Source organism: Bacillus rossius, chromosome 7, assembly GCF_032445375.1.
Source record: "Bacillus rossius redtenbacheri isolate Brsri chromosome 7, Brsri_v3, whole genome shotgun sequence".
NCBI lineage: Eukaryota > Metazoa > Arthropoda > Insecta > Phasmatodea > Bacillidae > Bacillus > Bacillus rossius.
The window spans coordinates 44,090,421-44,106,733 of record NC_086335.1 but is presented as its reverse complement, the minus strand read 5'-3'; the positions used below and the strand labels follow the sequence as shown (position 1 = coordinate 44,106,733).

General features: G+C 36.1%; 1 protein-coding gene across 11 annotated transcripts in view; it reads left to right on the top strand.

Annotated features, from left to right (window-relative positions):
* The window catches only part of LOC134533921 (kinesin-like protein unc-104), a 191,719-nt gene that overhangs the window by 129,701 nt on the left and 45,705 nt on the right, over window positions 1-16,313 (top strand). For 7 of the 11 annotated variants that reach the window (XM_063371727.1, XM_063371716.1, XM_063371723.1 and 4 more), the window contains 7 exons: window positions 1,373-1,495; window positions 2,285-2,418; window positions 4,244-4,556; window positions 6,078-6,116; window positions 6,794-6,999; window positions 9,793-9,907; window positions 13,772-13,944. In XM_063371727.1, the coding sequence (XP_063227797.1) occupies window positions 1,373-1,495; window positions 2,285-2,418; window positions 4,244-4,556; window positions 6,078-6,116; window positions 6,794-6,999; window positions 9,793-9,907; window positions 13,772-13,944 (1,103 nt within the window). The remainder of the gene's footprint in view (window positions 1-1,372; window positions 1,496-2,284; window positions 2,419-4,243; window positions 4,557-6,077; window positions 6,117-6,793; window positions 7,000-9,792; window positions 9,908-13,771; window positions 13,945-16,313) is intronic. The other 4 variants (XM_063371726.1, XM_063371725.1, XM_063371721.1 and 1 more) reach the window with 2 other exon arrangements.

Genomic DNA, 16,313 nt, shown 5'->3' with positions numbered 1-16,313 from the left:
TATTGTTTTTATCCATTAAAAAAAAGTGTATTATTCAAAAAAATGAAACTAAAATCTTTATTAATACAATTTACCAAGAGGGTCTCATTTTTACTAACTCCTGATACACTTATACAGTAAAATCATTAGTAATAAGCATGCCTAGAACAGAACTACTCAGAATAATAAATATAAATCTGAAATTATTGTGTTTTTTGAAACATGTGGCTTTATTAATGTAAAAATATTTTATTAATATAGCACATGCAAGTTAAAACAAAATAATATTAATTTTTGTCCAACCCATTTTAGTACAAAATTCATGGTAAATAAATTACATTCAGTGATTTTACCATGATAAAACATTAAGTTTTTGTAATTTCAGTTAAGTTTTGTCAAAAGGCTGATTGATCTCATGTTTCTAGTTAAATTTTAGTGCTAAATCGTCTATTAACTTGCAATTACGGTGTTACATGCTTTGCAGTGTTATTTGGGTTTGATTGCAACTCACCATATAATCTTGTCTCTACGCATCACTCTTCACCATCTCTAATGACCCCAATTTTGACATTGAATAATCATTAATTAATTCATCCATCCATTCGTCTGAATGTTCGTTCATTCATCCATCCATCCATTTGTTCATTCATTCATACATCTAACTATCCATCTATCCATCCAGTCCTTCGTCCATCCACCTGTTTGTTTGTTCATTCAAAACTTTATTCATTCATTCATCAATTCATTCATCCATTCATCCATTTATTCCCTACCAGCAAGAGCTCAAGCAGAGAGAAGAGAAGGGGCTTGAATCCCGGTGCTGCCCACGTCACACATGTCATTCAGCCCTCCAGCCAGACACTGAGAAGGGGTGAAGGGGGGAAGGAAATGAGAAGGAATTGCCCCGCCACAAGGCAGACCAGCCCAGCCGGCAGTTCGAAACCCCAGTTCGTCTGAGGGCTGCTGACATTTCCAGCTATTCAATTGTTACCTTACTGTGGTTGTAACAATTGTTCAAACTGTATACAATTATAAGCGTCTATAAGTTACATCATTACAACTGAAAAGGGAGTAACACTGTTATTAAACGTTAGATAGTATTTGCTAAGTGATTTTGCTGAATATTTCATATCTTTCCTTCTTTCAAAATTAATACCGGCGTACATGTATAAATGTAATTGGGTTTATTTTTGTTATTCTTGAAGTGTAGTTGGTACTACATGCTTGTGAATGTGGTATAATTTTACGTGCAAAACACGGGGAAAAATTGCTTTCCCGGAATTTCGGGCAAGCGTGCTTTGTAACGGTGGAAAGGCTTTGTCGTGGCATCGCGGCATGTGGTGTGCTGCCTGGTGCCTTGTGTGGTGCCTGAGGGCGACGGTTGTTGTTCCAGGCGACAACGGCGTCGGGACCAAGGTGGTGAAGCACGACAACGAGCGGCAGCTGACGTCGCCCACGTCGTCCATCGCGGAAGTGGCGGTAGACCAGCTGCAGGCCAGCGAGAAGCTCATCGCAGGTGCGTGGCGCGGTGACCCTGGCCCGCCCCTCCCTCCCCCCTGCTCGGCTTGCCCCGACGACGTTAAGGGGGCGGCAAAAACCCCCGAAAAATCTTCACTTTTCCAAATGTTAATGTTGGTGATATATTATTATTAGAGATGGTGATTTATGGCATTTAAAATAATGACATTTAGCATTTTGAATTTGAAATTGAGCATTTTGTAACAATATTCAATAACAAGATTTAGCCAATTCTCTCATTTTACATTACTGAAGAAAAGTTGTATTTTTAAAAAAAGAAACCGTTGCTTGCCGTTTGACCAACTTTTTTTCTTCATTCGATTTCTCGGTGAATCTTTTTTTTTTTTTTTGCAGTCTGATGTCCCTCAGATTTAATGTGCTTTTCAAGTACATATTTTTTTTTCCACTCCAGACGGCGTTTACGTAAATTGCACATTAAAATATTTGTATCACTTTCGTAGAACTGTTCTTTTTTGTATTCATTTATGCGACGGTAAATAAATTGTGTAGAGTGAAGACAAATCTACGTTTTTTATCTTGATTTTGCATTTATCTCGGAATAGTCTAGATTTCGCATTTTATAGCGGAAAAAATATTATTTAGCATATTTTCGCATCTATTACGCAAAAACCAAAAATAACCATCCCTAATTATCATAGTTGTTGGAATCCTACATCCCCCCACCACTCAGCTGGTCTGTATACAGACTGGGTTGGCCGTAGGGAAGCGGTCAGTCGCGAGATGGCGACATGAAAATAACTAACTGTGTCTTATTTCCCCCTTTCAGAGCTGAACGAGACGTGGGAAGACAAATTGAAACGCACCGAGGTGATAAGACTTCAGAGAGAAGCGGTGTTTGCTGAAATGGGAGTGGCTGTCAAAGCTGACGGTATCACAGTGGGAGTCTTCTCACCCAAGAAGGTTTTTTTTTTTTTTTTTTAATTTTATTACATCATGATTTAAAATTTTTTTTTTTCAGTTTGATGAAATGTTTTTAAAATTTTGTGCAATAATCCAAAGACCTTAGCAGGTCAGGACCCTTGGTTGGAATTTGCTAACTTGGGACAAAACCTCTCCGCTTTAACTTGCATCAGTGATTTGGGAAGGGGCTTTGGGTGGTGGTGTCATGTCACTGAGGAGATATATTGTGTCGACGATGAGTATGTCAAGAGCATATTTAAGGGGGTGGCATAAGTGTTCGTGCCTCTCCCTTTATGAAATAAAATTTAAAATGATATTTGATTCCACTTCAAATTGACACAAAAAAACTGTATTGTAACAATTTTATATATTAAAAAAAAATATTAAAAATAAAAAAAATAGACAAAAACATATAGCAAAAAAATTTGTTACTTTTGAAGCAAAACATAAAAAATTGATACTTTAGTTTGAAATGGTTAAGTAAATTAATTTATAAGATTTTTTAATATTTCAATAAATTAATTTACCACTGGAGATTGTAGCTAATGGTGGGAATTATAATGCAAATTTTGACACGTACATGCGGGAAAATGGTGTGGTCATCCATGAAAAGAAGTTTTCGTCTTAGGGTTGGATGTGTGTGCATTTTGGTGTGTGTGTTTTTTGGGCTGTACAGACAGTTGTATGACTCCAATGTAGTACTTGACTCAGACTTCATTGGAACACATCTAAGAACATGTTTTTAAACTTTTTTCTTAATATTTCATTCTCTTTTCAGTTCATATTTATTTACCAAAGTGTTTGAAGGCTTCCTAGCCAGATTCTAAGATAAACATAATTGTTTGCTGTAGCTATTTTCTATTATCTTGTAGAAATATTTGTTGATTTCTCTGTGTAGGACTTAGAAATACTGTTACCAATACTAAATCTAATTCAAAATCCGATTTATTTATGCCTCTTGTTCCAAACATCTTTGTTACGGATTATTTATTAGGAATTAGTATCTAGTAAGCAAATAACTTATATTCAAAAAATTTTTTTCAATAAAATGTCTAAGCAATTGAAGCAATGATGGTGCTCTCATGCACTACCTCAGGATGTGAACACTAGTGTTACTAAACACTAGGCACATTGCAATTTCTAATACTATTATTAAAATGAGTACTCTTAAAACTTAACATATTTGAAACCCGGTTAATACTACTCCCTATGCCTCCTTTACATGGCAATCAACTTCCTAACAATTAATAATAACATAAAGTAATTTGCAAATGGTTTGATGGCATTCCTTGCCTCCCTTGTATGTAAATTCTTCACACAGGTTCAATTACAGAAAAGATACATTCACGAGTGTGCTGTAACAGACACAGCACTTTGAGCAGAAAGCTTTCCACCTTTTAATACTGGTAGTCATGTGATCGACTTACTTTAAAGTGTGCTTGTAAAACAGCCGTCCACATACATATTTACAAAATGGAATGAGCCGTATTTTGCTGAATGCCTCACAGTGGAGTCTCGCAAGACATCACTACATTTGCTTCATTAGCGAGTTTTCTTGAGTTGCTCCCCCCCCCCCCCCCTTTTTTTTTACTTAAATCTGGAAGTGTAGATTAGATATTTACTAGTGTAGGACTGTGTGGTGAATGAGCCTTCAGATACTAGGGTACAAATGTTTGTAAAATGATGAGTTTCTGTAGGGAAATCAGAGTAGATTTTTAAGAGTGTAAGTTTTTAAGATGTTGTCGCATATAGAACGTGTTTCTGAGGTTGTGGGCTTCCAATGATCGCCAGTGTATGTCCTAACCAACCGCGTCCATGTGAACAGACTCCACATCTAGTGAACCTGAACGAGGACCCATCGATGTCGGAGTGCCTCCTGTACTACATCAAGGACGGCCTGACGCGGGTCGGCTCCGCGGAAGCCAACATTCCGCAGGACATCCAGCTGAGCGGCTCCCACATCCAGAGCGAGCACTGCGCCTTCGAGAACAAGGAAGGGGTCATCACGCTGACGCCCAAGGAGGGAGCGCTCTGCTACGTCAACGGGCGGGAGGTCAAGGACACCGTCGTCCTCAAGACCGGGTCGCGCGTCATCCTCGGCAAGAACCACGTGTTCCGGTTCAACCACCCGGAGCAAGGTACTGTCTCCTTCTGTGCCGCTCACGCACACCAGCTGTTGTTGCTGGGGAAAACCTGATGTATGCTTATTACAGTGCAGCACTGTTAAGATTTTTCTGAGGTGACATAAAAATTTTAACGAACATACCTAAATATAATTTAATTTTTTTTACCGAAACTGTATAAACTAAAAGTGGGGGTCTCATTATTATCGCAAACTTGTATCTTGCCATCGAAAACAGCTGAGCCGAAAAACAACATGCTGCCTGTAAACTGCATCACTTACGTCACTTTAGTCCGAGCTTCCTGAACCTCTGCACGGGCGTGACAGATGAGAGATGCAGGATGAAGGAGAGGGTGCAAATGGAGTTTGTAATTGTGTTCTTTCTGCTTCACTTCCTCACTGAAGTTGCTGGCAAGCTCCCCCGCTTCTCTTTCACCCTCAGACCACGGTATGTTTATCACCACATTCTTTGCTTTCTGAACAGCCACCGCTTTTGAAATACAGTCAAAAAACACAATTGATTTCCTAACTGCGGCTTGGTGTTTCAAAAGAGACCACGTAAATATTTCTACTGACAGAAGTGGCACCAGAAAGAGTTTAGTAAGTCTTATATGTAAAAATGAATGTTTGTGTGTTCGCCTTCTTTACGCTCACGCATCGTTCATCCGATTGAGTTGAAACTTTGCACACTTGACCTTCAAAAAAAGGGGAAGGTTTCGATAAAACAAAACTTCAAAGCATAATTTAATTATTCTTGGTGAAATCTCGCCATTCCATCTTCGTGGTATAGACTAACCATGAAAGAATGCAGGCTTTTAAATGTAGTTCACTCGGCACAAACAGAGCATGCGTGTTGCATTGGCGAGCTATCAGTATCGATATTGGACTATGCGAGTTCACTCTATACAGTAATCAACTTAACCAAATATGAATGCACTGCAGATTAAGACTGTAAGATTGAAAATGTCTGAAAGAAACTTTACACATTACCAATTTTGTATTTCTGTTAATTAAATAAGTAACCGATAATATCCTAACAAAAAATGTTTTTTTTTTTTTCAACTTTAAAATACATAGTTTTATATGGGAAAAGAAGTTTACAGGCAACATCTTAAACTGGAAAAAAATTAATAAAAATAAAAATAACGTATATATTATTATTGCGGGAACAAAATTTTTTATTTTTTCACAGAACCTATTTATCCCGAAAGAAAGAATTTTACCTACCTATCAGGCTATAATTTTCAAAATGCAGTATTTATTTCCTATAAATCACTTGTGAACAATAAAATAAATATAAGAGTTACGGAAAATGTTTGAAATGTGATGTTATTTTGTGCTTTAAATGTGCATACATTTATTTGCAAATTTATCAATGCCTTCATCGGCATGTTTGATACAAACTTGTAGCTGAATGATGATGCACTAAGCAGTTGATAGATAACTCAGTCATTTCTTGCACACTGTTCTCTATGTTATTAAGATTGCTTCATTTCGTTGCTAAAACCTTTGACAATTTTACTCTCTTATTTTCCAGCTCGTGAGCGGAAAGAGATAATGCCTCCAGCAGATGCAAGTAAGTATTAGTTGTGTATCTCTCCAACAAATAATCATATATATAATTATCGCTAACAATGATTTGTGGCCTCATTTAATTAGCCGTTTCCAAGTCTCAGGATTTTTTTTTTGTCTTCCAGAAGTTTCTTATTTATCATTTTGTGCCCCAAAACCAAAAAAGTGAAATATTTTTCATAGAACTTTCTGCTACTATAACAGATTTTTACAAAGTTTTATTTACAGTTTTAAAAAAAATCAATTAATTAATTAGATCTTATTTCAGTTCATTTGGACACTTATATGAAATGTCTTGTACATACCCTATCAAATATAAGTAACCCAATAAGTGATATGCTTAAAAAAGTAGTTGGACTTTTAATTCAATTGAGCTCACACATTTCTTTCACCCTTTCACTGTACACATGTTACTTTTTTTTAAAAAAATAGTTTTATCAACTGTCATTTAAAAAACGTATTACTAATTGCAGTGAATCAACACTAGTGTTTAGTGAACCCCTCATCAGGAAAGTGAGTTAACAAAAAAAAATTCATTTATTACAAGAAGATTACCTTATTAAGACACTAGTTATTAGGAAGGGGCAGACTGGCCAGTCGGGCACAGCCGTGTCAGAGAGGTGTGGGGGTCGGTGGGCGGGGAACGGCGGGGGATGTGACGCGTGCGTGCCTGCCCGCCAGCAGCCCCGGAGAAGACGGAGAAGCGGTCGCCCGCGGGGACGCCGGGCTGCGACGAGGCGGTGGACTGGAACTTCGCGCAGATAGAGCTGCTGGAGAAGCAGGGCATCGACCTGAAGGTGGAGATGGACAAGCGGCTCCAGGTGCTGGAGGAGCAGTTCCGCAAGGAGAAGGAGGAGGCCGACCAGCTGTTCGAGGAGCAGAGGAAGGTGGGATGTCCGTCCTTGTGTTAGTGTTTCAGCACACGCCCGGTGGCGTAGCCCCTGGCCAGACTTGGAAATGGCGCCCCCTCTTGGTTTAAAACAGAGCGGGGGGGGGGGGGGGGGAGCGTTCAGTAACCGCGAAACCGTCACGGCGACCCCCCCCCCCCCCCCCCCCGCTCCGGCGCCCCTGGCGGGAGCCATCCCTGCCACCCGCCTGCTACGCCACTGCACACGCCAGACACTGCTATTTTTTTTTCTTTACAGTCAAACATTAATAATAAAAACCCTGAAGGGACCGTAATTATGGTCCCTTTGCCTGCAATATAATGAGGTTTGTATTAACACCAAACTATTGCAGAATTTAATCATCGTTTTTATAATTTCTAAATCAAATTCGAATAAAGTTAAAAATATTTTTTCTCATTTAGTATATGGATAACATATAAAAAAAAAAAAATGTTCCAAGGGAACTTGCACACAATTTTATACAACTCCAAATGTACTTTTGTTTTAAGGATTGTAAAATAAAAATTTTTGGATGGCTACACCTGTGGCTCACAACATATTTTTTATTGTGCTACATTTTAAAGGATTTTAAGACAGAAGAATAAAGAAAAGGTCTTGAAACTACTTACAAAAAGACATATGTATAATCATTTTGGAAGAATATGTGATTTCTAAGCTTTATTCTCCAACTTACACTCAACCAAAGTATTGGCATCAGTTTAATTTTAGTTGAAAATTCACATTGTTTGTTTTAATTTTTGTGGTATATTTGTACCGACCATCCTTTTATACATGTAATTAGTAATTGTTTACCCTTGGAACAAAAAAACTTTGTATTACATAATAACTATACTTTGGTATTTGCAGGGTTTTTATTAATGAGGTTTCACTGTATTCTGGTTGTGTCAGAATTCTTAGGCTGTAGGTTCATCATGAAAAAAATACATTTTCACAACTTATAGGCTAAAGTTCTTCCCCAGGCTGGTATACACCTTGGAAATTTATGCTGAATAACTTGTTTATTACGAATAATTAGAGACTGTAAAAAATCACAGATTTATTTCGCGATAGTCTGAAATTCATACACATATACCTTTAAGCTGCTTTTACAATTGACTCACCGTTCGTCTGGGTGACTCTGGGCCAATGAGAAACCCTTAACCAAAGAAGTAACGAATCACGGCCAAACCAGTTGAGACTGCTCACTAGTCAGACCAACGAACTGGCGTTATTTTACAGAATATACAGAGGACTGTGCAGACTATACTGAAGGTCATCGAAACTATGAATTTTTCAGGTCTCTACGAATAATGGATGGAGAAAGTATTTAAGATGGAAATCTGAGTCTCTGTTTAATTTGTGTGTGTGTGTGTGTGTGTGTGTGTGTGTGTGTGTGTGGGGAGAGGGGGGGGGGGAGAGTTCTAAAACCACCGCAAAACTTTTTTCTGTCTGAAAATGATTTCTTTGAAATAATTGTGGGACAATAATGTTAGAACAATGCATGTTAAATTATGGTGTTTGGTTTTACTCCCCATTATTTCAATGGAATTATTTTTTTAACAGATACTGGGTTTGGGGTGGTCGTAGAACTTTGTTTAATTTAACACCAGATACTTACTTTATTATTTGTAATAAAAAATTGTTCAGCCCCAACTTCAAAGACATATATGTATTTACCAGCCTTGGAAAGAATTTTTAGTCCATATGTCATGTACATGTTTTCAACTTATTTTTCTTGGTGAGCCTGTAGTCAAAATTCATTGGTCAAATAGTGACATATTGTGTCAATTTAGCTACCTATTTACACATAAAAATATTATTATAATGTATCAATACTGAGTCATCTTTAAATACCACCTACATTTCATTGCAAAAATTCTTATGTACTCAGTTCCATGTTGCATTATTTTATACTATATACTGGAAACTTTGCAGGGTTGTTCAGTTCTAACGGAATAGATTAATAGACAGGCTTTTTAAAATTTTTATTTTGAAATATTTAAGAGGTCTTCGTATTTACTCTGACCAAACAGTTTGGGCATGGTAACACTAAATTTCAGCGAGGAAAACAATCCTGTTGTTCGTTGGAAGCCATTTAAACAGCAGTCATCTTGAAATGGTGTAACATTTGGAAATGTACATATATAGTCTCACGTTCTTACCAGGTATTGAAACTATGTACATGCAAAATTTCAGCTCTATCAGTTGAGTATTTTTTGTGCATATGAGTAACAGACTGCAACACTATATTTTTATATATTATTTTTTACTTAACTTGCTCTTCCGTTATACCACAGGACTGGCATTACCAATCATGCAAACAATATATGAATAATAATATTAGAACAGACATTAAAGAGATAGTATTGAGGAAAAAACACCAATTCAAGAAATATTACACCTTACATAAAACAACAATGGTTTTACAATACAATGCTTAGAAACTTCCAATGTTCTGGCATTGAAATGAATTGAAAAGATTACATTGTAAACAATGATTTGGTTTCCATGTGGTTTGGAGCCCACTATAGGTAATCCCTCTGTGTGTGACCAGTAACGTGATATTTTTACTTTAATATTTCTCTGTATATAAACCAGCTTCTATTTCTTGATCACCAGACCATTTATTTGATATAATTTCATCATATCAAAGCAATTTACACTTTATGGTCTATTAGGTATAAATCCTGAAATACCTTCAGGAATGTCGTAATATGGCATCAATGTACTCAAATGTTTTTTCTTCCTTAAATCGTGCTGGCTTTGTCTTAGTGTACCACACTTTTTCCGCAGAGCTACGAAGCTCGGATAGATGCCCTGCAGAAGCAGGTGGAAGAACAGAGCATGACGATGTCCATGTACAGTTCGTACACACCAGAAGACTTCAATAACGATGAGGATATATTCGGTAAGTACTTCTTAAACTTTCTGCATGCAAAATCTTTTAGTCAGTCTTCATTCATACCCAATTGTAATTTCTGTAAAAATCATTTAATATCTCTCTTTTTGTTAATACTATCGCATAATTATTGTAAATTTTTGTATTAACTTGTTCTGATAGTTAGTTGGCACCTCTTCAAGGTGACATACTTTTTTTAAGTACAGTTAGTTACTGAATGAAACTTTAGTTAGTTGTAGATTAAATATTGAAAAATATTTGACTTGTATTCTTAATTAAAATGTGTGATTTTTTTAAGTGGTTTCTGGTTTGTAAATTTAGTTAATTGTAACCTCTATAGACTATTAATTTTAAATTTAGGCTCAATCTTTGGCAAATTTTTCCAGGATTTTCATTTGTGACTAACATAGCAGACACTTAAGGTTGTTGAAGTTTCTTTAAATGCTCATTTTCTACCATTATCACATAGTGATTTACATCTATTTTTTCAGCTAGGCATTTCTTTTACATTATAATTCCTCCCTTCTTTGAAAGAATTTTTTGTAGATAATTTCAGTTAGATCTAGTTAGTTGAAAAAACCAAAAGTCTGAAATAATCAAAATAATATATCTAGGGTAGGTATAAAATTAGTCTAAGGTACAATAAAAACATAGAATTTAAATGACTGTATTTACCCAAAGTTAAGTTGACCCTGAATGTAAGACAACCCCTATTTATGCAAGTCAAGGTTCAAAGAAAAATTATTAACTTACCTTTTTCCTTTCCTTGCTTATTCAGAAGTCGCTGCATTGCATCACAAAAAAAAAAAAATCTAGATTTTTTTTTTCTTTCTCAAATCTGAATCTCTAATGATAATGAAAATTGCTTAGCTAATGCTTAATGTCATCAATATTAAATAAAAAATTAAATTTAAACTTTGTAATTTTAAACAATTATATTTTTTTCCAATTAAACAGAATATCTAAATCCTAAATTATTGTTGAAATAGCATTCCTGCTGCTTATAAGACAACCCCTGATTTTTTGGGTTGTCTTTCAATGAAAAACTCTTGTTTTATTTTCGGGTGAATATGGTAGTTATTTTACGGTACCATGGGATGAAATTTACAGAGCAAGTATAGCACGCCTGAAATAATAATTTTCCCTTCGGGAAAAATAAATCCTAAAGAAACACGGTTCATGTCTCTTCTTCAGTGTGACCACTGTCCCATCTCATTCCTTTGAGGTTTACCCTCCAAACCCACCAAGGGCCCTTGTTTCTAGGGGTGCCAACCTGTCAAATAAAGACATTATTAAAAACTAGTAAATAGAAATTGGAAATGGGAATTAGAAATCCAATGTCTGTGAACTTTTTGAAGTTATAACATATAAGGGTCATTCAGTAAGTAATGAGACAAATTGATCTAGCTCAAAAACGGTTTATTTAATAAATGTGAAACTTTCAAAAGTTTAAGTTGGCATACTTGTATTGACTTCTAATCAGCTGTTTGATAAGATTTTGTAAACATAACCTATAAATCTGTCAGTTCAAGATGTCAAGTCAGATTGAGAATTGCACCGTGGAAGAACAACATGTAGTGTTTAGATTTTTAGTTACAGAAGGAGTTAAAGGTAGTGATATCCATGCAAGGATGTTAAAAGTTAATGGGAACAATTGTTTGAACCGTTCGAACATTTACAAGTGGTTAGAACAATTTAAAAGTGGCTGCAAAAGTATTGGTGATGAGTAGCGAAGTGGCCTACCAGTCGAAGTATCCACTTCCTTCTTTGAATCTCGCATTAACGTGATAATCTGAGATAACAGAAGAATCACTGTTGAAATTATAGCTTCAAAAGTGTCTGCAAGTGTTGGAACTGTCTATAACATCGTTCACAATAAACTGCAATACAAGAAAACCTGTGCAAGGTGGGTGCCGAGACAACTTACAGACACCCACAAGGAAACAAGGCTTCAAATCAGTAAACAGTTGAAAGTCCAATTTTCCACTGACAAAAAAGCTTTTTTTGAAAGTATTGTAGGTAATGGGCGATGAGACATGGATTCACTATTACGAGCCTGAGTTGAAGAGACAAAACTTGAGTAGAAACACACAAGTTCTCCAATGTGGAAAAAATTCAAGACCCAGTCATCTGCTGGTAAAGTGATGCTTATACTTTTCTGGGACTCAACAGGACCCTATTATATGTGATTTTCTTTGAAGACCAACGAAAAATCAACAGTCAAAATTACACTGATATGCTGGAAAACATATTAAAGTCTGCAATTTGCACTAAACATTGTGGTATTTTGAAAAAAAGGTGTGATTTTGCTTCACGCTAGTGCCCATCCGCATACAGCACAAATAACACAAGAATGCATTCAAAACCTGGGCTGGGAGATTCTTCCACACCCTCCTTACAATCCAGATCTCGCCCCCTCAGACTTTCATATGTTTGGTCCCCTTAAGGAAGCTCTACGCGGCAAAACATTCGGCTCCAGTGAAGAAGTCAAGATTCAGGTGCAAATGTGGCTCCGAAAGCAACCAAAAGAATTTTATGCTAGGGGCATTTGCAGCTTAAGGGAACAATGGATAAGTATATATAAGTGTTGGAGGGACTATGTTGATAAATAGGTAAACATTTTATTTTGGTTAAATAAACAATTTTTGAGCTATATCGATTTGTCTCGTTACTTAATGACCCTCGTGTATGTATATATTTATATATGTATATATTTTAAATATTTTAAATATTTGTGGACTTTTGTGTGCATGCATAACAGTTTTATTGGAATCACACAAATCACATTCTAGTGTTTTTATCATGTCAGTGTAGAAAGTATGATATTATATTGTGAATGTTATCTGTATTTTGATTGTACATTATCTTTTAATATGGCAAACATATTTGTACATACATATAAAATTATTGAGCATTTCTCTATATGAATGACTTCTAATTTTATTAGTGTCATAGACTCATAAATATTTGTTCAAATATAAAAATAATATTTGATTCACTAAGCATGTTTGATTTTTAGTTTTTTTGTTAGTTGTGCTAGTGATAATCTGATATCCTACTTGATCTAAACAAAATTTTATATTTAGTAGATTTTTTATATTTGACACTTTTTAACTTCTTTTTATTGGTCCATGTTTCATACTGGAATGTATGCATGCATTTAGGAATATTTTTATATTATCAAAGTTTGATTTGGAATTCCAAATCAAACTGCAGTTTCACGGAATTATTGCAAGTGCAGCGTGGCCGTAAGATAACATGCAATGTTTTCAAATTGAACTGTGGGAATTTTTTTATTTTCTGTTATCTCCTATAGGAGCAAGGCTCTGTATTGGCTTTCAGCTGTACAATGTATGGCCTTTTTAATCTTGTGGCATAGTGGTAAAATTTAAGCCATGCTCCTAGATGTTTTAATTCAAAGCGGTGGTTTAAAATTTATTCACTTGGGAAAAAAAAAACTTTTCAAACTTAAATTTTGATGTATATTTGACTTAAGCTGAACTTATGAACTGATGTTTCTGATAAAAGAATAAAAGAGGATATTTAAATTATACATATTCTCCTTTGAGTCTATTTTGTTTTTGTCATGAGTCACTTAGATAAAGTTAACAAAATTAAAAGTATAACATTTTTATTTCAAAATAAAATAGTTTTTATTTATTACTTTTTGGGAAGTTTGTATGACTGTGAAAGTTTATTGTAAACTTCCTGAAGGAAAAATTTCCAAGTTTTCTGTGCCACACTTATTCTTGCAATAACCTGTGAAGTGCATATTCATAGTGTATTGTGGTGATGCTCTGTAACTGTTTTCCTGCCTGTCTGTAATGCTGAGTGTCTTGCGTCTGACTGCGATTGCCCTTGGTGGCATTTCAGTCAACCCCTTGTTTGACGCAGAGTGTAACTGGGGCGACCGGGAGTTCCAGCTGGCTGCGTGGGCTTTCAGGAAGTGGAAGTTCCACCAGTTTACGTCCCTACGCGACGACCTATGGGGTAACGCCATCTTCCTCAAAGAAGCCAACGCCATCTCTGTGGAACTCAAGAAGAAGGTTAGTTGTCTATAGCGTGTGCTTACAGGGCAGTATTTTTGTTTTGTGTAGATTTTTGGCTGTGTCAAGGTGAGTTGTAATGTTTGTAGTACATTAGTTCTCATTAGTTCTCTGCAGACACACCATTGAACATTCCCTAATGTTCAATGGTGTGTCTGCAGATCACGAAACTCACAATAAAGGACTGTTCACAGAAGTAACGATTAAGTCCTGAAAAAAGCTGTGAGATACTTGAAGTCACAAACTTTAACATCCAGCAGTCTTTTGCGAACTTTAATTTTGTTTTCTGACACCGAATTCCAGTTTATAATCACACATTATACATTTGAAGACTGTTCACTTAAATATCATGTGGAAATTATCTCTGAATAGGTTTTAGCTTTGTAACATAAAAATTGGCATGCAGATAGTAGATCTAGTTTGTATTATATTTAATTTTGCTTATTATCTTTATATATATATTTCTTGTATACATATAAAAAAGATCCTGTGAGATAATATATGGCGTAAGAAAAATTTATTAAAAAGTTCCGAAAAAAAATCCTGAAATCGGTTCACCAGATATTTGTAGATACACTGTTAAACTTTCTTGCATTTTAAATCACTTTCATGAGGTCCGATATTGTGCTAATTTTGTTTAAGTTCAAATTTCACTCTGTTTACACTCTCCTGCATTTAGCATGATTTTTTCCTTGGTCCCTTCTCCCTTGAGAAGTGTATAAATGGAGCTTTGCTGTATGGTATAGCATTTTGCATTATCATTGATAAGTGTATGTTACTTTTTTTTATTAAATAATGCTTTTCATGTTCATACATTTTGTTACTTTAAAAAAAAAGATACTTAAAATCACAGCCATCTAAAAATATCCGGTTAAGTACTTTTTCCTCACAGTTTTATAATTTACCATCATGAATCACTTTTGCAACTGAATGCCCAGTGTCTCTTGGTGCTGTTTTTCTCTTCACCACTTCACTGATCGTGCGACTCAGCCAACAAGAGCCCACTAGCGCCCACAAGGGTTGGTTACGCCAGTGTTGCACACGATGACACTCTGATCGTCTGTCAGTGGAATGCTTCAAGGTCCCCACAGACAGGAGAATGCTGGGAAAAAGGAAAATCAACAATATCTCGCAGGGCCGTCTCCAGAGGTGGGGCAAGCCGGGCAACCGTCCAGGGCACATTTCATTTTTAATTTTCTATCTTTGTCAAGTGTTCTGTTAAAAATATGGACATTAAGGGAAAAGGAAAATTAAATTGTTATTAGCATGTAATTTAAAGTACTGGACAATACCTATTTCACACATCGCAAGCGTTTATAAAGCTAACCAGAGGATTAATTTGTCAAGAAGGACTTTAAAAATTTCTTAAAATAAAGTATCCAAAATATTGTCAAAATTGAAGTTCCGGATTGGCTTATAAATTTGTTTGAAAGAATTGATTTGCCCTGTATTTTCCGGACGAAGGCCTGAGGGTCATTCCTTTCCCTCCAGGCCCACTGGAAAGACCCTTTCTCAAAATATTATGTCCCCTAAAATTAAATGGCCTAGGGTCCCGCACATCTCGGCGGACATTTATGTCTGGAGAACAGCTAGGTGGGTGGAGGGAAAGTGCAGGACAATTGATAGAGATGAAAAGGAAGAGTATTTCAAGTCCAACAGAGCTGATGAAGGAAATGGGGTGGGAGAGCGTAAAGGACAGAAGGCAGACGGAGATGTTAGTTAAAGTATATCGAGGATTGAGCTGGGTGAGAGGGTGGGGTGACTGGGGCAGCGAGTTGCGAGGGAGAAGCCGAGAAGTCGGAGGGAGAACTCCAGGAAAGTTTATAAGGAGAGAAGGAGAACAACCATTGAGGGGAAAACTCAGTGGTAGTGAGAACGATAGGGTAATGGAATGTGTTAGATGTGGAGTGTGTGATGACAAGGAGTGTGTCTCAATTCAGGCAAGATAAGAGTGAGATAAAGCTAAGGTGAACGCTTGCCACCAGGATCCTACCCAATTGCAGCAGTCTTCAAGTGCAATTCAATTACCAAACTTTATTAGTTATTTGGCTAATTGCTCATAAAAGGTTTTGCTTTTACTGTCTTAAAATCAGTACCTTAATTTTTTTAATCATAAACTTATGTGTACTTGATAGTTCGTATATGTTGACAATTCTATCAACTGTGTATTGATTTGGTCAGTCAAATAGTGATAGTCATTCTTCTTGCCATAATGATTCTTTTTCAGAATGGCAGTGCTGGTATTTTTTGTTAATGGAAAATATAACAGTGCAGCATATTTAAAAAAAGTAGAAGTGAATATTGTGCAAGGAAGTAGGTATATTCTATTGAATTCTTAGGTACAAGATTTTATGGTGACTTACAATGAA